This window comes from Drosophila obscura, unplaced genomic scaffold (genome assembly GCF_018151105.1).
Source record: "Drosophila obscura isolate BZ-5 IFL unplaced genomic scaffold, ASM1815110v1 contig_179, whole genome shotgun sequence".
NCBI classification, from domain to species: Eukaryota; Metazoa; Arthropoda; class Insecta; order Diptera; family Drosophilidae; genus Drosophila; species Drosophila obscura.
Window position 1 is genome coordinate 3,872,956 of NW_024542766.1, and position 24,382 is coordinate 3,897,337.

General features: G+C 39.3%; 3 protein-coding genes across 4 annotated transcripts; 2 read left to right on the forward strand and 1 right to left on the reverse strand.

Moving 5' to 3' along the window:
- Positions 1-13: 13 nt before the first annotated feature.
- Positions 14-1,746, reverse strand: LOC111074234. Its single transcript, XM_022366959.2, has 3 exons — positions 1,583-1,746; positions 1,306-1,512; positions 14-1,213 (listed from the first exon to the last, which is right to left on the reverse strand). The coding sequence occupies exons 1-3, from the start codon at positions 1,620-1,622 to the stop codon at positions 1,005-1,007; spliced, it is 456 nt and encodes a 151-aa protein (XP_022222651.2). The 5' UTR covers positions 1,623-1,746; the 3' UTR covers positions 14-1,004.
- Positions 1,747-6,581: 4,835 nt separating this feature from the next.
- LOC111074233 (ER lumen protein-retaining receptor-like) lies at positions 6,582-7,501 on the forward strand. The gene has a single exon (XM_022366958.2). It carries the CDS (start codon positions 6,697-6,699, stop codon positions 7,333-7,335), a length of 639 nt encoding a protein of 212 aa, XP_022222650.1. The 5' UTR covers positions 6,582-6,696; the 3' UTR covers positions 7,336-7,501.
- A 12,093-nt stretch (positions 7,502-19,594) lies between these two features.
- LOC111074223 (B-box type zinc finger protein ncl-1-like) lies at positions 19,595-21,276 on the forward strand. 2 transcript variants are annotated; one of them, XM_022366944.2, is made up of 2 exons: positions 19,595-19,753; positions 20,063-21,276. In XM_022366944.2, exon 2 carries the CDS (start codon positions 20,064-20,066, stop codon positions 21,189-21,191), a length of 1,128 nt encoding a protein of 375 aa, XP_022222636.2. In that variant the 5' UTR covers positions 19,595-19,753; position 20,063; the 3' UTR covers positions 21,192-21,276. The 2 variants fall into 2 exon arrangements, with proteins under 2 accessions (XP_022222636.2, XP_022222635.2); XM_022366943.2 differs by having other exon boundaries at positions 19,595-19,715; positions 20,063-21,271.
- Positions 21,277-24,382: the final 3,106 nt, after the last annotated feature.

Below are 24,382 nucleotides of genomic sequence, written 5' to 3' on the forward strand. Positions count from 1 at the left end.
AGTTGTTCACAAATTGTAAATAAATTTAATTTTTGCAAATTTCTGTACTGTAATTTTGATATACAAATTGTAGCCAAAATCTAGAATTAATTTTTCTTTGTAGTGTAGTGTTATTTTCAATCAAAATTGCTAAAAGTTTGGGGCCCATTTCGTTGACCTTTTAGCCAAACTTGCAATCAAAATACTTATATTAAGTATACGCCAATATAACATATATATATATATATATTTTTATATATAGGTATATACTCCTATCCTTTCTACCTTTTTAATATTCTTAAAGCGAATTGCTCTGGTGGCTTGGTGATTGAGAAATCCCATTTAGCTTGTAATAACAAAATGTCACACAGAAATCAATTAAAATCATTTCCCGTTGAAAATTGTCCATTGGCTGAACCGAAACAGAAGCGACATCCTGCCCATGTGCACCTCACAAAACTTCCCCACAGCAGCTTCACCTCTTCACCGCGCAGGGAACCACCTCATTTGGCATCTGTTGCCACCGTTGTCATTTTGGTCGCAGCCCCCTCCTCCAGCCCCTGGATCAGCCCTCAACAATGTTGTTTTACATTTCCGGTAATAAATATACATTTGACAAAATAATAGAGAAAGCGAGACAGAGAGATCGAACGAGCGAGAGAGAGCGAGAGAGAGAGAGAGGGTGATTGGGTGTAGGAGAGACAGGTGCCATTTGGCCGTTTGCCTGCAAATAATTTTCGCGTTTGGAGCGTGGAGCGTGGGAAATTGGAATATTTTGGAAAATTGTTTGTCGCCAGGTGAGAAACTTTGCGGCATTTCATTTCCTATAATTAATTAATTAATTATTGCTTTGTGAGTTGTGTGTTGATAGCATTGAAAAATTCAAAAGAAAAATAAAAAAATAAATAATACAAAAATTCTATAGACCGAAATGTGTTGGAAATTCTAAACTTGATTAAAATGTGTGCTGTGGATATTACGGTACAGTAGTAGTACAGCACAGTTTTTGGGGTGTGTTAAACAGATTAACAAAAAAAATCGTATAAAAGAATCGCACATACTATGAGCACGAGCCAAAAGTAAAAGAACCAACCGATTGGCAGCCATCCTTCCTCTGTTGCAGCTTTAAATGCGTTTTCATTTGGGTGCATAAGGTGAATGGACAGCAAAAAATCAAAAACGTATAGTAGCCCGATCCAGAACGACAGCCCACCAAAGATATTGCGGCATATGCCTGGGGAGAATTTAACACACGAATTGTTTAGGGTAAGGCTCCTCCTCCTTCCATCAATGCTACATATGTATATACAAAAACCGAATGCTTACTCTTTTTTGTTTTTTTTTGAACTTGTGGCACACGAGTATCTTCTGAAGCTTGTAGCTGCTGCTGCTGCTGCTGCTTGCCTTCAGGATTTAATTTAAAAAATTCCTCGACATCAGCTGTTGGCATATTTGTAAAGAGATCTTCAGGCATTTGGTTGAATGTGTGGGACACTCTGATGATTTGCCAGCGTGGCAACCTGCGTGGCATCACTGTGGGGTTGGGTTTAGCAGCGAGCATCAGAGGGCGTGGCTTTTTGTTAGCTGAGAGCGCTGTACTTACGTCTCGTGTAGCAGCTGACACATCTCGCCTTCCCAATCATTACTGGGATCGGCCATATTTAAATTTGTACTTGTTCAGCTAAATTATCACAATTAAATAAATATAATGTAACACCTTTTGTAGGCTCTATTGTAACTCATTCGATTGGAATCAAAGTGCAAGTATTGTAGGGCATACTTTGACTACGATTTTGTACCCCAAAAAGGTTGTCGTATAATACTCCAAAGTTCTCCAGCACAAGTGGGCGAATGTTAACGATTAAAAATGCTAAGAATTCGCAAAAATTCTCATAACAATTTATGCTCCTTGGGCTGCAATATCGACAACAATTTGTTGCCATTAAAAACAGTTTAATAAACAATTAAGACGCATATGCTGCTGTTTGGTCTGAGAGACAAAATGCTTCAGCATGCTCGTTGGAAGAGGACAAAAGTCTGAGCCGAAGAGGGCCTGTAGCCAACAAATTATTATAGTTCGCCACATATCCTGTTGACATTTAACTGACAGCGCGGTTGAACAAAGGCGACAATGGGTCTGGCAACGGGAAAGGCAAACATGCACAGGGGGTGGTGAAAGGTGGAAAGGTGGAGGCATAAATACACGGGCAGCACCTGAAGCCTGCCCTGAGTCGGAGTCGGGAGGTCCGGGAGTCATAACCATGACCAAAGTCACACGACAACATGGGACACCAACACACACACACACACACACATGCACACACACAAACACGAAACACACATACACGGACACACACGGCTAGCTCCACATCCGGTGACATCCGGTACTTCCTGCTCTATCCCTTGCTCATACTCTCTCTCTCTGTCTCTCTCTCTCTCTCTCTGTCTCTCTCTCTCTCTCTTTATGTGTGATGCAAGTCGGCAGCATTCCTGTGGCCTTGTCACACGTACAACGTGTGCCACTAACAACTGCCCCTTAGCAGCAGCAGCAAGCAAGCAAGCAAGCAGAAAGCAGCGACAGCAACAATCTCACATCATACTTTATGCGCTATGGCAACACTATCACGCCATACACAGACGAACACAGAGAACAGAAAGAGAGGGAGAGCGAGAAATAGCTAGTGAGAGAGAGAGAGAGAGAGAGAGAGTGTTACAAAACTAGCCAGAGATAGAGATGGGTAGATAACTCCAAGTACTGCGATGCTCTTCCCCCAGGGATACCCCCCTAAATGGCTTAGAGATTTGTTGGTTAACATATAAAAAAAAAAAATATCACAGAATTACTGGGCGAAAGATCTTGTAGGGGTAGCCACTTTGCCATCGAAGTGTCTTTGGAAGCAATGCAACAGCCATGAACCAATAAAACTTCACCCAAAGCCATGAAATATCTATGCAGGCGCAAAGCTAGGATAGCCAGCATATAACTATAGCTCTGCCAAAACTTTTTTCAGGGTTTATTATGTAGGATTCTTGTAACAATTATCACAATTATTGTACAATTACTTAACGTAGTGTGACTGTTGATTAAGGGTCAAGGACAGTTTCTATTTACAATTTACTATTTAAAGTTAAATGCTAAAACTAAATATGGGTACAATAAACTCAAAAATTATGGCTACAACATCACAGTTTTACTTGGGATAAAGTGATCTGCCTGTCAGAGAGGTCAGAGAAGTATTTGCCACTGGATCATATTTTAGTTACTTCTTTTTTAACTCTCATTTATCTCCAATATTTCCTAAAAATATCCCAAAATTTCCCTAGAAAGATCACTGCAAGAACTACGTTGCTCTACCCTTTTGGAGACTCTCTTAAATGGTTCTGAAGTTTCTGTTAGCTATCCCCCTGTTCCTTGTGAAAGAGTATAGAGCACATTTTTCTTTTTGAATGCTGATGAAAATTTACAGCTTACTTCTTATGGCTATGGCAATGGGCGCAGGCGGAGGCGGAGGCTGTTTCTCTCTGCTGCTGCTGCTGCTGCTTGTGCTGCCTGTGCCTTTGCCTTTGCCTGTCATGCATCCGTTTGCAGGATGCACGAAATAATTCTGTTTGTGTGGCGCCGCTCACTCCACTGCTCCCCTACTCCGCTGTGTGTGTTGTGTCCTTTCATCAGGCGCGTGTGTAGTTTAGGGCCCTGCCCCGTCCTGTTGGACTGACTGACTGACTTTGCACTTCCTTTTTGGTGCACCCCTGGTCTGGCAATGCAGCCCTGGTGCACAGCGCCCACTCACGCTTGATGTAGTTGGTGGTTTACTACTAATTTGCAACCACATCGTTTGTTTTGTGTGCTGCTGCCCCCACCCACTCCCTCACTCTCTCTCGCCCTCTGCGAGTGTCCTTTGTGTGTGACAAGCTACCAACTCTTCTTCCTACTGCCGGGCTGCTCTGCGACACGTCTGGTGCATTAATTCTTGCATCACAATAGAGCGACGGCTGTGGGTGTGGGTGCTGGGGCTGGGGCTGGGGCTCTCTCTGCTTCGCACACTTTCTGTCAGTTTGCATTGTTATAAATGGTCCTGCTGCTGCTGCTGCTGGTGCTGCTGCTTGTTCCCTTTTTGGAATTTTTAGCGCCCCTTATCAGCTGACGCTTGCATACTTTGTGGCATCTTCAGAAAAGTTGTACAGTTACTCCCTCTCACTCACAGTTTTCCATGTAATTATGGCATACATTGTACAGCAGATTGCAAACTTTGATATTTAAAATTATTAGGGATCTTAGGGCGAGCACTTGCCATAGATACATCTGCTTCGATATGCTGCCACATAAATTGGCATTAAAATGTATTTAGCATGTTAACAAGGCAACCCTGGCAGTTACCAGGCTGCGTTCAGCAGGATTCAGGCTTGCAATAATAAAAGCAAAAATCGACAGAAGCCAGAGTTCATGCCAGAGGAAAAGCCAAGGCACAACAGCAACAAACATAAATATAATTGCATATATATATATCTATATATGTATATACAGTTGTATGGATACAAATATATGCATAAAGGACACGTTGTATGATATAGAAATTGCCTTTATAATCGGCTTACGTTTTCCTGATATGAGAGAGATGCCCAGGCACACAAACAAGCTTAAAATTGTGTTTTATATATGAAAAAAGCTTTGCATTTATTTTCCCCAGTATCATACACACACGCACACATTGTCACACACTGAAAATACATTGGTATATAAAGATTTAACTTATAAATAACATACATTTACATATCCCAGGCATAATGATAATTGGAACAGCTCTCAAGGCTTCTCCCTCACAGTCTGTTTAACATACAAAAAAAATATCTATAGAAATCATGGAATGGGGCATCATGATGACAGCAAATGACAACAACAAATTTGCATATGTATTTTGCTTATGGCAGAAGTATTTAAAATATAATGATTTTTGATTCGAGTTGCAGAGGAAGGGCAGAGTAAGGGCAGAGTAAGGGCAGAGTAAGTGCAGAGTAAGGGAAGAGTGCTCGCACTCTTGTAATTTTAACTTAAATTTTTGCACGTAGAATTCAGATTTAAAACCAATATAAAATATACTATGCCACGTTGTCTACTGTTAAAAAACCCTGAGGTAGCAGCTATGATTCTTACAAAAAGATCATCAGTGGAATCTAACAAATTAGAACTCTAAAAAATTCGAATTGTCCAGAAAATAAAATAAGCCAATTAAATGTATTACTGAGGTACAAAATTAAAATTAAATATTACAAAAACAAAAATAAAAAAATTTAAATTTATAATTTTATTTAAAAATTCAAAATATAAATTTAAAATTTAATTTAAGAATTTAAAATTTAATTTAAAAATTTAAAATTAAAATTTAAAAATTTAAAAATAATTTTAATTTAATTTAAAAAATTTAAAAATTTAATTTAAAAATTTTAAATTTAATCTTATTTAAACGTTTTAATTAAAATTTAAAAATTTCAATTTAAATATATAACTAAAAAAATAATTTAAAAATTAGAAATTTAATTTAAAAATTAGAAATTTAAATTAAAAAGTTTTTCAACGAATTTGTATTGTATCATTTTCTGTAAAAAAAAATGTCCAGAAATTAGAACTTTTTTAGATATAAGAATTACCCCATGAACAAAGTGGATCTATTTTTTTTTTTTTGAGATTCCTGTGTATTTGGTTGCCTCAGTCAGTTGGTAAAAATTAGCACAGACTTCACAGCAACTCTCCGAAATATATTTGTGCAAATTCTGAAAACCCATAAAATATATTTTTTTTTATCATTTCTAAGAAGAATAAACAATAAAAATGCCTGCCATGATTCCTTTCTGAATCAATTAACTGCTTCCCCTTGAATTAATCAGCTTGCAGCATTTTTGATTTATCCTGGCTTAAATAAAGTGCTTAGCTTTCTGCAAACAATTGAAACGTTAAATTTTGCGCCACCCTTCAACTGCATTGAAAAGTTAATCAGAATTAAATGCTTTAGTGCACTAAGTTTTGGCTTTATGCTACATGAATATAGAAACCCATAAATCTCATTCACACAATAGATACCGAGGGAGAGGTAGAGAGAGAGCAGAGAAACGAACTTTCCAGAGCACACTCCTCTCCCCCTCTGTGCATGCTGTCTCTTTCGCAGTCATCTTCCGCATCAACGCGCTAAAATAAAAGCCAGTTACACGCAGTAGTAAGTAGTTCTGCCCCTCCCCAACGAAAGTCCACTGCTTATGTCAAATATGCGCTGTCCCTTCCCCATCCACCCCACCACCCCACCCGTTCATTGAATGCTTTATTTACGCTTCACTTAATTGATTATCAAAAATTTATTGATAACAATTTTCTTCTATGCCATTTGTCGTTGTTGTTGGTGCTGCATTAGCGCAGCAATTTCCCCTCTTTTGCAGTTTTAGCTTGTAAATTAAAATTAATTTGATTTTGCACATTTGTGCGACTAATTGAATGTTGGTTTAATGTTCAAATTAAAACTGCAGCATGACAGTTTATTGGGATTAGAAAAAACCCAATAGTAGTTCAGATAAATCTAGCATTGGGAAATACTATTAGAAACAACAAGGAAACCTTTGCTTAGCTCGTCTCTACAGTTGATATTCCTCTCACTATTCAAAATACGTAAAACTACTGAGCAGCAAACGTAAAAGTACTAAACAAATAAATTCCCATAATCCCGATTCACGATGAATATATTTCGTTTGGTCGCTGATTTGGCACACGTTGTAGCCATTTTAATACTGTTGCATAAAATATGGAAATCTCGTTCGTGTGCGGGCATATCTGGCAAGTCGCAGATACTGTTTGCCATCGTCTACTTTATGCGCTATTTGGATATCCTAACCACATACGTGAGCCTCTATAATTCGATCATGAAATTGCTGTTCTTGATTGCTTCGGGAGCTACGCTGTATTTGATTTATCGCAAGTTTAAGGCCACATACGATCACAATCATGACTCGTTCCGCATTGGATATCTGCTGGTGCCCTGTGCCCTGCTTTCGCTTTTCTTCAATCACGAACTTGCCGTACTGGAGGTGCTGTGGACATTTTCAATTTACCTGGAATCGGTGGCCATTTTGCCGCAACTATTTATGGTGGCCAAAACGGGCGAAGCTGAATCCATAACGAGCCATTATCTATTTGCTCTGGGCTCGTATCGTGCGCTGTATGTATGCAATTGGATTTATCGCTTCATCGCCGAGTCGCATTTCGATTTAATTGCCATCATCTCTGGCATTGTTCAAACCATTCTATACTGCGATTTTTTCTATCTGTACATCACCAAAGTACTGCAGAGCAGACAACTAAAACTGCCCACATAATTGAAAGACTTTTACAATGATTACAAAACACACAATAAACAAACAAACAAAACAATTCAAGGAAGTTGGGGAGCGCAGGAAAGGCTGAGGCTGTGGCATGGACTGGGCAATTTTTCGGATTTTATTGATATATAAAAAATCATTAAATTCATTGTAATGAAATTAATAAATGCATAATGCAAATATCTATCCAAAAATCACTTGTATTGCATTTACCATAATTTATGGCTGCTCCTTTCACGCACATATACCCCTGTTGCAGCAGGGTATAATTATAGCTGAATCGTCTCCTGTAAGCTTACGATTCTTGAGCCAGAAAGTTGCAGGTTTCTTTTGTAATTGAATGCTTTAACTTAATCCCTCTATACCCAGACAGGCACAACCCTTAAACCAGCTCCCTTAGCACCACCCCCACCCTTATCCAACTATTCAAACTAATTAAACAATTTCTGTTGTTTCGTTGTCATTTTCCATGGCTTTGTTTTCCATCACATTGAAAAGTCATTTTGCCTTTGGTTTTGTCTTCGTTTTTGCCTTCATTTTACCTTCATTTTTGTGTTTGTTTTGTGTGTGTGTTTTTTTTTTAGTGACTCAACTTACAACAAATCAACACATTAAGTTGCAAGCAGTTGAGTCATAGTGGGCAGCCACACAAGCCAAAAAAAACAGTTTGACGAACTGAATGGAACCTAATGGGCGCTACAAAAAATTCGAGTTGTTGGGTTCTTCTTTTTAATGATTTTTGACGGACATTAGCTATAGTTGTTCGCTCCCAGAGAGAGATCTTTCCAGTCACCAGTCCAGTATAAGTAAAAAATAAATTATAAATAAATAATAAATAAACAATAAATATATTTTTTGTTTCCCACTCATACGATCCATGGCTGTGTCTTTTAAGCGCTGCTTTCAGCTGCCTTTTTCATTAGGTTTTTATCAGCTTTATCACTCTTTTCTTCGGTCTCTCTTTCTTCTCTCTCTCTCTCTCTCTCTCTGTGTCGAGTAGGTGCTCTCAACGAGTCGAATCAGCTGGCTTAGTGCAATTTAATGCACAATTGCTTGGGTTTAACCTACGACCCCCCAAAGTACAGTGCCAGACGCCCCACCCACAGCTACGCCGCCCCATCCACAGCTCCGCCGCCACCGCCCAGAGCATGTTTTGTCTTTAGTGGACGCTGCACAGAGGCGGCTGGTGGGGGTGTGTGTCGTCTGTTCTTGTTGCTCCTGTTGCCGATGTTGTTGTCGTCTAGTCACGTCTGCTGATGACAAGCGTCTGTTGTGCAGCACAAGGCACACACACCCCCTCCGACTCACCACTACCACTACCCCTCCACAGTGATATTGAATGTCCTGTGACTCTTAGCCTGGGTCCTGGGGTCTGTCCAGGCGTTTGCGTTGCGCTGCATGGCGCATTTTCCAACGCCATTGTCCTGCTGTAGGTACTATTTTTGTGTCGCACAATTTACTGCACTTCCTGGGCAGCACAGCACACAACAACAACAAAAACAAAAGTAAAGGGAAAAGAATATCTACCATAGAGCAACGGTACGAATGTACACCAGAGACAGCAGAGGATCTGCAGCTGGAGCTGCAGCCGACGACAAACTTGAATGGGGTGGGGCGAGGGCGAGGGGCAGCGAGCGCGCATTGTCTCGATAATTACCCATGTCCCCTGGTGTGGCAGGCAGCCATGTGACTGCCGACTGCCGACTGGCGACTGCCAACTGGGTGACCCTTGGCCCCGTTTTCTATCTATCAACAACTTTTTCCCCGAAACAAAAGTTGGGCACGTTTCGCCACAGACAACAAAAGAGAGACAGAGAGAGTGAGAGAGAGAAATGGGGAACCCTTGCTCGATACTCGGGCAATTGGCAAACGTATTGCCCGTGCAAGGACATGTCAAAAAATATATACGAGTACGAGTGCGAGTACAGTCACTCCCTTGCTCGATGGGCTACTTCAAACAGCTTAAAGAGTGATGTCCTCTGCGCTGTGATTTGAAATGTCGAGACATTCGAGGGCCTGCGACACACAGCTTGAGTGTCCAACTCGAATCAGAAATGTGAAACAATTTTCAAAGGGGGAAAACTTCAAAATGTATGCTGAACATCGATCATAATTATAGCCAGAATGAAAAAATTTTTTTTTTTTTTTTTCCCCCCCCCCCCCCCCCCCGCCCCACCCCCTTTTTTTTCTTTCCCCCCCCCCCCCCCCCCCCCCCCGCGGGCCCCCCCCCGGCCCCCCGAGGGGGGGGAGAAAGGGAAAAAACCCAATTTATTTTTTATAATAAATATTTTTTTTTTTTTATTTTTTTTTTTTATATAAAAAAAAAAAAAAAAAAAATTTTTTTTTTTTTTTTTTTTTTTTTTTTTTTTAAAAAAAAAAAAAAATAATAAAAAAATTTTATTTTGTCTTTGAGGGGCCCTTTTTTTTTTTAAGGTTTATTGTAAACAATTATCACAGATAATTAAGTACAATTACTTTACGTACTGTTACTGTTGATTACAAATTTTTTTAAGGGTCAGGGACAATTTCTATTTACTATTTATTGTTTTAAGTTAAGTGCGGGTCCAACGGACAAAAGATGAAAACTCTGCATAAAAGCTGAAAATTTATAATATTCTAATAATCTATTATCTATATAATATAATCTATATATTATAATATTATAAATTGTAATATGAATAATTTGGTAGTTAAATGAATTTAAAAAATGTTCTGATTTTCTGTTTTACTGTTTCCTTTTAAAATTAAATTAAATTAAATTGTTATCGGAGAAATACCAGCTCCAAAAGACTACTCTTAAATATATGTAGTACATATTATTAACCTGTCATAAGACAGACGTCTTCTCGCTAATTAAATCTTAAACTCGTTTTTATATTTCGTTATAATTTTTGCCCTATTTACCCTACTAGCTATTTAAATAACAATAATATTTCTGACTATTTTTATTATTATTTAATATTTTAAAAGGACTAATAGAAATGTACAAAATTAGATTCATATAAAAAAAAATATTTCCATATTTACCGCTTATTTTTAGGGGTATAACTGACTAACAAATGAGCACAAAAAACCCTTACACGAAAATATTCTGATAAAATGATTAAGGAAAAATTCATGCATTTCCTGCTACAGTCCGAAAAAAAAGTACACTCCCTTTCAGCTATCGTTGGCCCCCAGGCCAAGCAAAGAAAATATTTGTATAGCTCCTAAGCTGACAATTTTAACTACTTTCCAAAGGCACAAATTAAAAACGACACATAAAACTCTCAGCTTGTTATTGTACATTTTGAAGGAGAAAAACTCCAACCGAAAACTCATTTCAAATATCCAAATGTGTACCACTTTAAAGTCAAGGACAAATGGCAACAAAATAAATATTGAATATGAAACAGAAACCAACCGAATCCTCTACAGAGAACATCACACAGGCGGCGGCGGCGGCGAGGACCAACCACAAGACACTGACACGGAATAGCCATAAACATAAATCTCTGGCATTTAGCTGGGGCAAAAATAAAATCAGGCAACAGCAGCAGCAGCAGCACACAGAACCCACTAACCGTCTAAACGTTGGATTAGGTTAGGGATGAAACGGAAATGGGAAACAACTGGGAAACTGGGAGCTGCTGGAAATGGTGCTGCTGCTGTTGCTGGTGCTTCTGCTGGTGCTGTTGCTGTTGCTGATGATGAAACACGGCAACGAAATTCAATTGTTTTTGCAGCACAACAATTTAATTTGACACGTACTTTTAATGTGCAGAGTTCTCTCTCTGGGATATGGGGTGCCGTGCCCCAGGAAGACACACGCACACCACACACAGTGTGTGTGTGTGTGTGTGTGTAGTCCACAAATTGAATTTAGATACAATTTCCTGTGACTGCGTGACTCTGCCGCGCCTAAGCCCCCCACACAGTTTCGGTGACTGCTGTGACCCACCCCCCAGTTGGTAGCAGATTCGTGTCTGTGCTGCCCATTTTCCATTGGCAATTAAACCAGCAAAATACAAAAAAAAAAGACGAGTATGGTTATGGGTGCGACAACAATAAATAAGCAATTTATATGCACAAATGCATTTATCGAGCGTGAAAAGATGCCATGAATGAAAGGCTGTAGAACACACTGGGGAGTAGAATTAATATATATATATATATATATATTGGGAGACCTTTAAAGAGCATAAAAATTGCACAAACGATTGCCAGCTGACGCTATTAATTATATTCACCACTTCGATCAGAAAAAGTCTACAACAAAAAGTGCATTAAGTACGTCACATTTTTTGTAATAAATGTTATAAAATTGGAGAAATTTAAAGGCGAACGGCGGATGCTCTTTAGGGCATGAGAGAGACTATTGTGGAATTATTGAAAGTGTTTAAAGACAGCAAAACAGCTGTTGTGCCTACATCCGAATGCCCTATTGACAGGTCACAGGTAAATGTTAATTGAAAATGTAATTTAGTTTCGCCTGAAACGAGGCTTTTCCCTAACTGCAGTTAGGGCAACCAAAGTGTCTGCTCTATCATTCAACTGTTTCGAACTGACTTTTTTTGTATATGCATTTGCATTTTTCTTTGTCTTTCTTTCAGTTTTTTGCTCCTGGCCCCAGGCGCGCAACAATTCAATATTTGCCTAAAAAATTTACGAGGCGTGACAGGATGGCGTGGACTCTGCTGTGGACACGGCGTTTTTTTTTTTTTTTCTGTTGTTGCTGCATGCAAATGCGACGCATGGCGTTATTAATTCTCTCGCTGAGTAGCCGTTGAGTCGCCAGAGTCGCCCCCCTCAGTGCCTAGGCCCCAAGGCCTTGCCACATGCAATCGTATATAAAAAAAAAAAAAGGAAAACAACTGCATGTCCGGCTGCTTCACAAATTGCCCTCAAAATGGGTGGTGATGTGGTGCTGCGGGGGAATGTTGTATAAAAATAAAGAAAGAAATGTTTATGAAAATATTTTGTTACATTTCCGCGTGTGGGAAGTGGGTGAGTATTTTTGTTGCCAGCAAGCAGTAACAGTAACGTGAGAAATGGGCAATTGCGGAATGCGCTTCACTTAATAATTACTATTGTTATTGGTTGTTGGAAAGCAAAAACAAAAAAAATCGAATACTAATTGAAAATCATTTGTTGGAATTTCTGGATGGTATGGGCAGCGAGTTCCTGTGGGGACTTTGATGCAGAGATAATCGGAATCAATATTCATACGCTTATTATTTTTTCAGATGGTGTTTCTGATTTCCATACGAAGTTTGTGCATGCGAAAATATGTGTATAATATTATAAATATAAATAAAGGCAAAATATAAATAAATATAATATAAGAAAATATTCAGAACTATTTTTTCAGTGTAAAATATTATAAATATAAATAAATGCAAAATATAAATAAATATTATAGTATAAGAAAATATTCAGAACTATTCTTTAGTATATAATACTATAAATATAAATAAATGCAAAATATAAATAAATAAAATATAAGAAACTATTCAGAACTATTCTTTCAGTGTCATTTGAATTAAAACAAAGTTAAAGCTCACCTGTTGCACGGCTCTTTGAACACCTGTCTTTCTACTGGGCATTTCAGTGTCGAATCGAAAGCCTTTCAACTGGAATTAGACAAAATGATTGCATGTTAATTAAATGCAAAACTTTTAATGGTTTGGGCAAGTGCATAAAATCGATTGAGTACACAAAAGACCGGGGAAAGGTTGTTAAATTTAATAGAATAAGAAAAGAGATGAACAGTCAGAGGGTGAAATGTTACTTAAATTTTATAATTTATTCATTGCGTGTAAAGTGGGACGCCATGGAAATTATAATGAGCCTACATACCACACCTCCTGTATGCATCAGTCTTTAAAAATGAGGCAAGAAAACGTTGCTGATAAAACAAATAAATAATTGAGTAGCTGCACATCTGACTACCTCCCTGACTGAGTCACTGCGTCAATGAATTTTCCCCCAATAGTAAAAACTGAATAGATACTCGCATTTGAGCATAAAACTAACTTAAATATTAGTTTTGTTTGTTTTTTAATTTTATTTTGTTATTTTTTTGTGGGTTGAGCAGCTGCTGCCAGCGGCGTTGCCTGCCACACGTTGCAAAATTAATCACGAACGGGACGGAGGCACTTTGAAGTTGTTTTTGGACAGGCCAGGCCAACCTCCCCCATTATGACAAACGGCAGCGATGGCAGATGGTGCCACACACACACACACACAATGCATGTCATGCAAATTATGAAAGTTTTATGGTTGGACAAATAGACAGACCGACAGACAGTCGTACCCTGGAAAGGAAAGGCAGAGAGAGAGAGAGAGAGAATGAGAAGCAAACTAACTAATAAAGAGAAACAAATTCAAGTTGATCTCTCCTGCTCTCTCTCTCTCTCTACCTCTCGCTTTCAGCTGTCTGCTTCTTGAGTTGGTTTCATTTTTCAAAAAACTTGTCAAAATAAGTTTTATTGTTTATGATAAACAAAACAATACTCGTACAATGGCAATTGCATTTAGACGGGGGGGCCCAAAATCTACCCATAGAAAAACGAAATATATATTTATTTATTTCTGCAACGTAACTGGACTCCTTTTGCCCCCACACCAATGGAAAAGTTGGTTCCACTTTCATTTTCCATCTCCCTCCCTCGCTCTCTCTCTCTCACTCTCTCTCTCTCTGTTGCTCATTTGCTCTGTCCTGCTTGCTCTCTCGCTGGCTGTCTCTCTCTGGGTGAAACTTTTAATTTTCCAAACACGTTCCGGACAAATGAAAATAGCAGCCATCTCTATGCTTGTTCTTCTCACTCCTTTTTGGTATCCTGTAATAGTGGGGCATAGGAAAGGGTATGCTGGCAGGCTGAGGGTTTTCTTGTAACAGAGAGAGAGAGGGAGTAAATTCAAAGGCTGTATGTAGTCCACTAGATGTCAGAGATCGCGCATTAAATTCCTCTGTGGTATGCACAATTTTCAAGCTATTATAATTATATTTAAATGTCTCAAATATAAAATATACTCAGCAAGCATCATCTTGATTGGCGCAAATAATGAGTAAAAATTATAATTTAAATCCCTTAAATCCTTTAAAATTATTTCTCACTTATTTTAAACTAATTTAAATCCATGCTAAACGGTATCCTTTAGCCTTCAAGTGAACTTCAGCAAGATACAAGAGCTGGGGTAGCTGAGGAGGTGCAAGCTAAACTTCTAGTTTCAGTTTCCAGAGTATCGAATTCGTTGGACATCCATCCCCCATCCGCAGCACACACGCCGCACGAATTGTCTGTGCAAACATATGGAATAGAATCCAGAGAATTGGAAACGTGGAATTGTCGACGTTCTCGTTGACCACCCATCCGTAGACCCACCCACACTAAGCGCATGACTTCACTTGCCTTCTGTGGTGGGGGGAAAGTCTCTTATTTTTTTTATTTTTGGCTGGGGTGGGTCATCCCAGCGGATAGTTAAAGTGTCCAAAACGATTTAGTGGAGGCATGTGGAGGTTATGGCATAGTGTGTGTGTGTGTGTGTGTGTGTGTGCTTGCTGCGTGAAGTACGAGTACTCACTGGGAATAATGGAGTGCCGCCTGGGCTTACGAGTATTCCATGTTCCGGCTAAAGAGATTGGTTTCGGTGTGGGTTGGGGCGAGCGAAAAAAGTGTCCCCTTAGAGCTGCACAAAGTGATTTGTTGCACCACAGCAAATTCCTAACATTGTCTGGAGAATTTTTGTGGCATCATTTAAGGATTAACTTCTTTAATGGCATAATTATGGTGTTTTTTCTTTACTTCTGAAAATTCATTTTAATTCATTTTTACCTTCCAGCTAAACATTTCAAATCTCTCTCTAAACACTTCCCACGCGCACATCCCAAAATAAAATTCACTAAAAATTCCCAAGCATTCAATTAGGCCCCGACAAAAATTTGATATCTACAACGGTAAAATGTTTACACGGCGGGCAGCGTAACCCAAAAAATGTTGCAGCAAAATTTGCATTGGTGCGGAAATTGGGTGGCATGGCTGGTGGGCCGTTTTCAAAGGCAAACACACCCCACGCGCCTGGATAAATAGTTAGATAGAGAACTCGACAGAGAGACGGGGAGAGGGAGTGCTGGCCACGCCTCCTGCCCACCCAAAAAACCCTTTGTGTGTGTGTGTGTGTGTGTGTACAAAACGCAATATGCTCAACATGTTGGCAAACTTTCACAACTGTTAAGGTAAATATTACATACGGCAAAACGTGAATGCCTTAAAATAACAAAACGTTAAAGCAAACGCAAATGAAGGCCGCGCGCGTGTTTTGGCAGAGGGGGTAGGGGTAGAGTCGGCGCAGGTGTGCCATCCACCACCACACAGGGTGTTTAATAAGTTTTTGGTACGACAACAGAGGACAAGATTTAGTAGCTAAATATATCAGCAAAGAATAAGCCTTGAGCTGCAGCATCTTGGGATTTTAATATATCTAAAAGAAAAAATGTATTTATTATTAATTATTTATTTATTTTATTTATAAATTCTATTTATTTATTTTTATCTATTTTATTTATAAATTCTATTTATTTATTTAATTTAGGAATGCAATTTATCTATTTTATTTATGAATTCTATTAATTTATTTTATTTTTAAATTATATTTGTTTATTTAATTTATAAATTCTATTTTTTTATTTTATTTATAATAATAATTGTTTATTTAATTTATAAATTCTATTTATTTATTTAATTTGGGAATGCAATTTTTCTATTTTATTTATAAATTCTAATTATTTATTGCTTTATTTTTGTATTAATTATTATTATTATCGGCTGAATGTATAAGCATATTAAGAACTATTTTTATTTATTATTTTATATATTTATTTAAAGGTTTCTTTAACCAACCTCGATTATTCTTTCATTAAATTCCACAAATCCAATTGAATTTTTTTTACCAGACTTTGCACATTCAAGTTTCCATTTGACCCTCGAATTTTCACAGTTTTCCACGCGACATTGGTGCTAATCACATGTAGTGGTCGTGGTCGGTGGTCATGTGGCAGGCAGCAGTGGCAGTGGCATTGTGAAGAGTACCATTGGCAGTTTGCAGTTGCAGTGGCAATAACTGCGGAGCCAGTTGCAGTAATCGCCTCTTTGTTGCAATATCAATTTCAATGTACATTCAAATTCAAATGTGCTCCCCCTCCCCCAGCCAACCCACCATCTAGTAAGAGCAAAGTGGGCAGGGAGTGTCTGTAAAACCATTGCCTGAAGAGGGTATGGTTGGGGTGTTGTGTTTTTGGAGTGTCTGAAAGCCCCCGCCTAACTCCAGGCAAAGGTCAGAGTGGACCTACCAATGGGTTCTTTTATTTTTTAGCAGCAATTTTCTTTTACAATTTTTTTTGTTTGTTTCTGTCGAGGCCAAATGCAATGCTTTCAAAGCATTGGGGGCATGTGGCATGGCATATTAGTAAAAAAAAAAACACTAATAGTAAAAAAGAGAAACAAAAAATGCGTATGTATCGGTATCTTTATCTGGATCTGCATCTCTTGTGTATGTGTGTGTGTGTGCTTCAGGCGGAAAAATTGAAAATGCTTTTTTGCAAAAGCTTCGTCTAGCAGCAGTTTTGGGTGCCCTGGACCTGGACCTGTACCTCTTCACGCTCTCTGGTCCAATTCGGATTTGATGCATTTACATTTGCACCTGTGCTACACACACAGAGAGAGAGAGAGTGGGACAGAGAGTGGGGGAGAGGGGAACAGAGAGTGGGGAGAGAAAGACGCAGCCTGGGTTGTAAGCTTAAGTGCCATTACATGCAATTGAGTCGAGTTTGAGTCGAGTTCTGGTCTGGTCTGCTTCGCTCTGTTCTGCTCTGGCCTGCTCTGCCCTGTGTGCAGCTCGTGTTTTTCGGCATTTGCTCCATAAGAGCATAATGCATATTTAAGCATATTTTGTAGTCTACTTTTACGGGCAGTTGGAAAAACGTCGCTTCAAGCTTGCTTCACCTCTCCTTCTCCGTCTCTACCTTTAGCTCTGACAAAAGTGCACTTCATCTAGACAATTTGTTGGGCGGTTTGTTTTTTTTTTTTAGTATTTGGTATGGCCTGTAAGTGGGTAGATTATGTGCTGGCAAAGTTGTGACTGCTGCTGCTCCCATCAAAAAAAAAACACACACACAAGAAAATTGTGTTATTATAATTGCTTCATTAAACGACATTTGATGTGAGTATGTGATGTGGCATGAAGACATTTTTTGTGTTACAATGTCTGTTCTAATATTTAACTATTTTTTGTACATGGGATATATTGGAAAATAGCTTTGCGGGCCAAGGAGCACGTGACACAGGGGACACCGCATACTATTATGCAGTGACTTTAGCAGGCACTCCCGACAGAAGATATGTCCACATGTGGTTGCCATTGCTGGCAAATTTTTCAGATATTTTAAGCAATGGCGACAACGTGTAGCGCGTATGTTTTGCTCAGCTGAACGCTGGCGTTCCTGCTGCTCCTCATCCTCCTCTTTGTCGTCATTGCCGTCGCCGCCCGTCAAGTCAATTGTCTCTGCGGACCGGGCTAATGGGTTAATAACAGTATTCCCATTGTTTGCCATGCTGTTTGAAATTCTATTTGCCAAATTGATTTCTTTTGGGATTTCTATTGAATCGAAATTGGTTTGATTTAATTTTAGACACAAAAAGCAAGGTTAGCATATGACAAAAATAATGATAAATGTAATCGTACGGAATGCAGTGCACACCTCTGGTCACACCACTGGCCGCTAGAAGAATATATGACATTTTTTTGCTAGCAAAAAAAAAACACCGCGCGAACAGAATCAGGGTTGATATTCGTATGAAACCGATAAGAAATTTGTTCGGGCAGATCAACAAAAAAGTGGTCGGTATGTACTGGAAAAGTATCCGAAGGTATTTGCTGGTATTGCTGGTATTTTTTTACTCCCCCTGGAAAGTAATATCAATTTGATATATTTTGCCAGCAAACACCAAGAAAACATTGCAATATGAGAGCAAAAAACCAAATGAAATATTTAAAAAATATAAAGACAAATATAAATATATAATATAAATATATATATATATAATATATAAATATAATATAAATATAAATATATAAAGACAAATATAATCTTATTAATGCAGCATTATAAAAAGGAAAATTGTATGGATAATATAATATATTATTTTTATTCATAAATATAAAACAAATATTGTTTTCAAAACAGTTTTTCTTCACGTGGGCCGCCATCTGCTGCTTCTTAGCTAGAACTGGCCACTAGAAGAATATATGACATTTGTTTGCTAGCTAACAGGATCTGAATGCTAGGCTTTAAGGAAAATACATGAGAGAAAAACATAATTTGATAGGCTCACGGCAGAGACTTTATAATAGTTCCAGTATACGTACGAGTACGTATGTATGCGGGTCGCTCTCTGAGACTCTCTCTCTGCACTGACATTTATCTGTGTGTGTTTATCCGCTCACAATAATTGGGTACATCATTTTCTTATATATATTTTTTAGGCATAAAATCAAACATCTCTTATAGACGAGGCGACGAATGCTACCCACACTTTTATTTATATTTATTTATATGATTTACATATATTAATTAACTGATTTTGCCAAACATTTTGAGTAACTTTACGAACGAAAAAATCAACAAAAAAAAAAAAAATAAAACAATAAAACCAATTAAAACCACGAAAAACATTAAACAGTTGAATATTTAAAAATATATTCGATAGAATTGTGTATTGTTCAGAGGCTTCCTGCACAGGGGACAACAGCAATATATCTTCACCGATTTTCTCAGGCACTTGAAGCAGAAGAGATGTCCGCATACGGTGACCACTGAACATTTGCCGTGCAGGTGTTCAAAGCAAATGGGACAGACGCAGGCATTGTCGCATTGCTTTTTCGAATTAGCAACAATATCTTCATCGTCGCTGTCCGCCGTCAAATCAATTTGTGGAATATGCTGACGAAATATAATTGTTCGAGTCTTTGGAATTGTCTTCTGTTCGCCGTTTGACATTTTCGTTGAAGTTCTGGCCAATGGCAACGGCAGCGGCAGCTTTATAACTTTCAAACTCTATTAAAATGTATTTTTCGTTTTTTGGAATGCAATTTTGTTTTTAATGTTTCAGTTGCTGGGATTTTTGGGACACTGATAGACAAATCACAGACATGGCTACTTTGTTTTGGTTATGGCATTAGTTTGGAACCAAAATTTATGCCCGATCAAATATACTTTTGAATTAAATGTCAATGATTGTGAAGCTATTGTGTCTGTCTTACGTTTTGTCATTAATATTGTTTAGTTTTTGTGAAAAGTTGCATATTGTGCGGTTAAAAGTATTTAAGAACGTATAAAGGTTGTAATTTTTATTGGTTTTTACGCGTTTTTGCTTGGGTAAGTGCGGCCGAACTATTATATATTTCGTGGGCCGAACCTTTTTAACAAGGTTCGAAAGAAAATGTAGTTGTGGCTCTGCAAAAGAATGAGAGTAAAAAGAAGCAGCTACAGTGCAATATTAATAGTTCGGCCGCATAGCTATTGCAGCCATTGATCCGTGGTCGGCACGCAGACACTCACATATTTTTTGCAGTGCCGCTGCGGCCGAAGCCGCACGAAGCTGTTACGCTGCCACGTGCTCTTTTACGACGCTGTCTGCACATTAAGAAAATATCTAGAAAACCTAACAACTTGTAACTCTTTCAGTATGCTGGAGTACCGTATGCCCAGAATGCCCCTAACGATGTCCTATGCCTTGAGCGAGGCTCTGACCGTGGCCGATGCTAGCCCCAGCTCGAATGAGGCGCAACAGCAGCAGAAACAAAAGCAGCAGGACGTTGAGCGCGCGTTCAACAACTTGCAGGCTCTCGCCCAACTGAGACTGAACAATGAACGCTTCCAGCTGCCGCCAGCTGACACCGCGCCTGGCAGCCAGCAAGCTCTCAATTCATCAGGCGAGGGTTTCCATGGCCCGATGATGCTTGGGCCCGCCGTTCACAGCAAGGCCACGCCCATGGCGATCATACACAAATTCGGCTCCCTGGGCTCGGGCAAGGAACAGTTGAATCTGCCGCATGGCTTTTGCCTGGGCCGCCACGAGGAGATCATTGTCGCCGATACCAACAATCATCGCATCGCCGTGTTTGACAAAATGGGCGGCCTGCAGTTTCAGTTTGGCGATACCGGCAAGCAGAATGGCCAACTCTACTATCCCCGCAAGGTGGCCGTCAGCCAGCGCAATGGCAACTTTGTGGTCTGCGATCGCGGCAGTGAGCGCTCACGCATGCAAATCTTCACACAATGCGGCACCTTTATGCTCAAGATTGCCATAAGATTTATGGACATTGTCTCGGGACTGGCCGTCACTGCGCAGGGTCACATTGTGGCCGTTGATAGCGTTTCGCCCACTGTCTTTGTGATATCGGAGGAGGGCCTATTGCTGCACTGGTTCGACTGCAGTGACTTTGTGCGCGAACCCTCGGACATAGCCATACGCGATAATCTGTTCTATATCTGCGATATGAAGGGCCATGCCGTTGCCGTGTTCCAGGAGAATGGCCAATTTCTGCATCGCATTGGCAACGAGAAGGTCTCCTGCTTTCCCATGGGCATTGAGCTGTCCAGCGCTGGGGATATTCTCATTGGTGATTCGCATGGCAATCGCTTTCATGTGACCTGCTATGGCCGCGATGGTGTGCTCAAGTCCATGTTTGAGTGTCCCCAGCTGAATGTTTCGCGTTGCTGCGGCTTGAAGATCACCGGCGAGGGTTATGTCATCACACTGGCCAAGAACAATCATCAAGTACTGATGCTGGATACGCTATATGTTCAGTGATCCAGCCCCGAAAGCAGCCGCGAAAATTATTTAGCTTATTGTAGAATAAAATCTATATGATCCCAGCTTGTAAATCATTTTCCCCTTTTCGGTGGTTGCAGCATTGAAGGGAGCTTGGCGTGGGGGCCAAGAACTTTTGCCAGCCCCCACCCCGTAAATGTAACTTGTAACATGACTGAATAAACACAATTTTCTTCTGTTTTGCTGGTTCGTTCGTTCGTTGGTTCGTTTGTCAACAATTCAATTCATCAAGCCCCAGAAGTTTTACCTGTAAGAGCGATAGATATACCCACCCGCATATATAGTAGTAGAGTGGTGGGTGGTGGGGTTGGTAGGGGTTGGTAGAACCGTTTCGTTTCGTTACTTTGCTGTTTCTCTATTTTCTTTAACTAAAATACCCTTGAGAGTTTTCTTCTACCTTTTTTTCTTTTCTTTTCTTTATTTGATCATCTTAGCTGCCACTTGCAGTGGCACACACAAATACCAGACAGACAGACAGACGCACAGACAGATACCGAGGAGGACACCCAGGATACGACCAACTGACTGACATCCTTGACTTGCTGCTAGACTTTTACTTTTGGCTTTGGCAAACATGTGGGTGGGCTGGCTTCTCTGTGTCTCTGTGTGTGTGTGTGTGTGTGTGTGTGTGTGTGTGTGTGCGTCTGAGGCACAGAAAAGTTTGCCAACTTATATTGAAAAATGTTGTTAACACGCAAAAGTTTTTTTTTCTGCACGTTTACACAGAACCCCAGACCCCCCAGCAGCATCCCAGGAGAGAGAGAGAGAACTACAACAAAATCAAGCTAAACAAGTGGAATTCAATAACTGGACACACACACACACACACACACACACACACAACACACAGCACACACACAGCGCACACACAGCAACGAAGTGCAAACAAAATAACCAAAAAGCTGCTGCTGCTGTTAAAGTGCTCGGAAAGGGCAACTTGGTGGGGTGGGGGCCAAAGATTTGAATAGAATCTGCGAATGTTTTCCTTTTACCTGGAGAGACAACAAGAGACAGCACACAGAAGACAGAGAGCGAAAGAGAGACAGAGGAGAGAGACATTGTGTATGGGCAAAACCTCTCGAATGAGAGGGCCCTGTATAAATATTTACCTGAGGTTAAGAGCATCGACCATTTGCAGGTAGGAAGGGAATTTCAATGAGCTCGCTCCTTAGAAAAAAGAAGAAGTTCGAAGCTGTGGGCTCCCCTTTTTTTGGGTATGTGTGTGTGTGTTTGTCTGTGTGCGTTAATTCAATTTGTGAAAAGTTTTTTTTTTTTTATGTGAATTCCTTTTGGTTAATTCTATTTGCTTTCAAGCTGGGGGGGACACTACATCAATGCAAGGATATACATAGCAAGTATTAGTCGTAGAGTCCAAGATAAGATGGTGTGGTATGGAGCGGACAGAACTGCGACTGTGGTACAGTAAATACTGTGGCTAAGGCGTTGGCTGCCTCTTCCAGAACTATGCTGTGGCCTCCATGATCACAGCCTCAATCCAATTATTTCTATAGCCTAAGTAGCAACAATTTCCTACACTTTGCAGAAGCTTAAATCCTCTGAGGTGCCTGCTACAGGAAGTTGAGAGCTTCCTGTTAAAATACAAGCAAAATTAAAATAAATAAAAAGAATTAATTAAATAAAACGCCAAAACAAAAACCCCAAATGAAACCTTAGCTTATGTAACATTTTTTAAAATTCGGAAGGCAGATAGAAAAAACTATTAAACAACGCAAAGAAAAACAAAGGAAAAGCTTTCTTTAACGAAACAAAAAAAAAACCCAAAAATCAAATACCATAAATCTCCATCTACCATCGATTTTCTACGATTTTTTCCGAATGCGACTGAAACTCAATTCTGCTGCATTGTTGGTAAATAATTTACACATAATTTAACACAAACTTGACATCGATGTTGGTTTTCTGGTTGTCTTCTGGGCTGCTTCTGCCTCTGCTTCTGTTCTTCTTTTATTTTTTGGTAGATTTTTGTTTGGGTTTGTGTCGTTGACATTTGCTGCCAGTTTGTCGCGTGCTTCTACAGGGTATTTCTAAGGGCTGCGAGTGTGTTGTATATGCGAGCAGGTTTGTATACAAAATAAAAGGCAAGAAATGAGACATTTAATTGTTTAAAACATAAATAAATGACTATATTAATAGCTCTTTAAAGCCAATTAAAATTAGTCTAAATATTCTATATGCAATTAAAATTATAGGTTATCCCCTAGCCTTAACATGCGCAACTGTACATTTCAACTGTACATTTCATGCATGGCTTTGCTTTGCTTTGTTTTGTTGCTTTGCTTAAATTATTTACCATATTATCAAACGTGACGTCGGCTTGGGGTAGGGGTAGAGAAAAGATACAAACACGCTCTGCTCTGCTGGTATTTCTCAAGTGTTGCACGTAGCCGTAGCCGCAGAGCCGCAAGTCGGGGCAGACAGCGAGACGGCAAGAGACAAAAGTGAGGGGAACAGTGGAAGTATATTGCAATCCGTTAAATTTGCAGCTACATCATAAATTTATAAAAAGAATACTAGCAGCAACAGGAGCGAAAGAAAATCGCATTTGTTCCAGACGACAATTTAAATGCTCTATGCAAGAAAAAACATTTGGGCCAAGATCTTCAGAAGTATTTAATTTTAATTGGTTGATTTAAAGAACTTTTATAATTTCTAACAATAGTGACACAAAATCTACATGTAATGTTTATTTTATTACCATCAGAAAAAATACCCTCAAAGAGGTTCCAAAAATTAATAGAATATTTATTTAAATTTCTGCGAGAGGTATCCAACTTTTATACAACTTTACCAACCATTTTGAAAATCTTATTCTGCCCGCAAAGGGTATTCCCGTTGTTCCCCCTCAATATGCAACTCCATTCTAAAGAAATTCCCCATCAGATTTCCGCTCGAGCAAAACAAAAGCCAAAAGCAGAGCAACAACATTTTCATATGCTGATGAGACAGGAATATTCGTCGTATTCATTCCCTTTCCTTTTTTTTTGTATACCCTCAATCCTCCGCTATATGCAGGGATTTTTTTGTGTGTAGCTTTTTCCCCTTGTGGAAAGCTAATCATGATTTGCAATTTAATTTGTTTGCATTCGCGTGCGTGGCGCAAATAAATTGATGTCATACGCCACCAGCCACGCCTTCAGTTTTTCACGCTG

What these genes read in the sequence shown, in the direction of transcription:
- LOC111074234 (XM_022366959.2), bottom strand. Translation starts at nt 1,622, where the DNA reads ATGATTGGGAAGGCGAGATGTGTCAGCTGCTACACGAGAC. An exon ending in TGTCAGCTGCTACACGAGAC is followed by an intron (nt 1,513 to 1,582) that starts GTAAGTACAGCG and finishes CCAACCCCACAG; the next exon opens with TGATGCCACGCAGGTTGCCA. An exon ending in TCAAAAAAAAACAAAAAAGA is followed by an intron (nt 1,214 to 1,305) that starts GTAAGCATTCGG and finishes AATTCTCCCCAG; the next exon opens with GCATATGCCGCAATATCTTT.
- LOC111074233 (XM_022366958.2), top strand. Translation starts at nt 6,697, where the DNA reads ATGAATATATTTCGTTTGGTCGCTGATTTGGCACACGTTGTAGCCATT.
- LOC111074223 (XM_022366944.2), top strand. Translation starts at nt 20,064, where the DNA reads ATGCTGGAGTACCGTATGCCCAGAATGCCCCTAACGATGTCCTATGCC.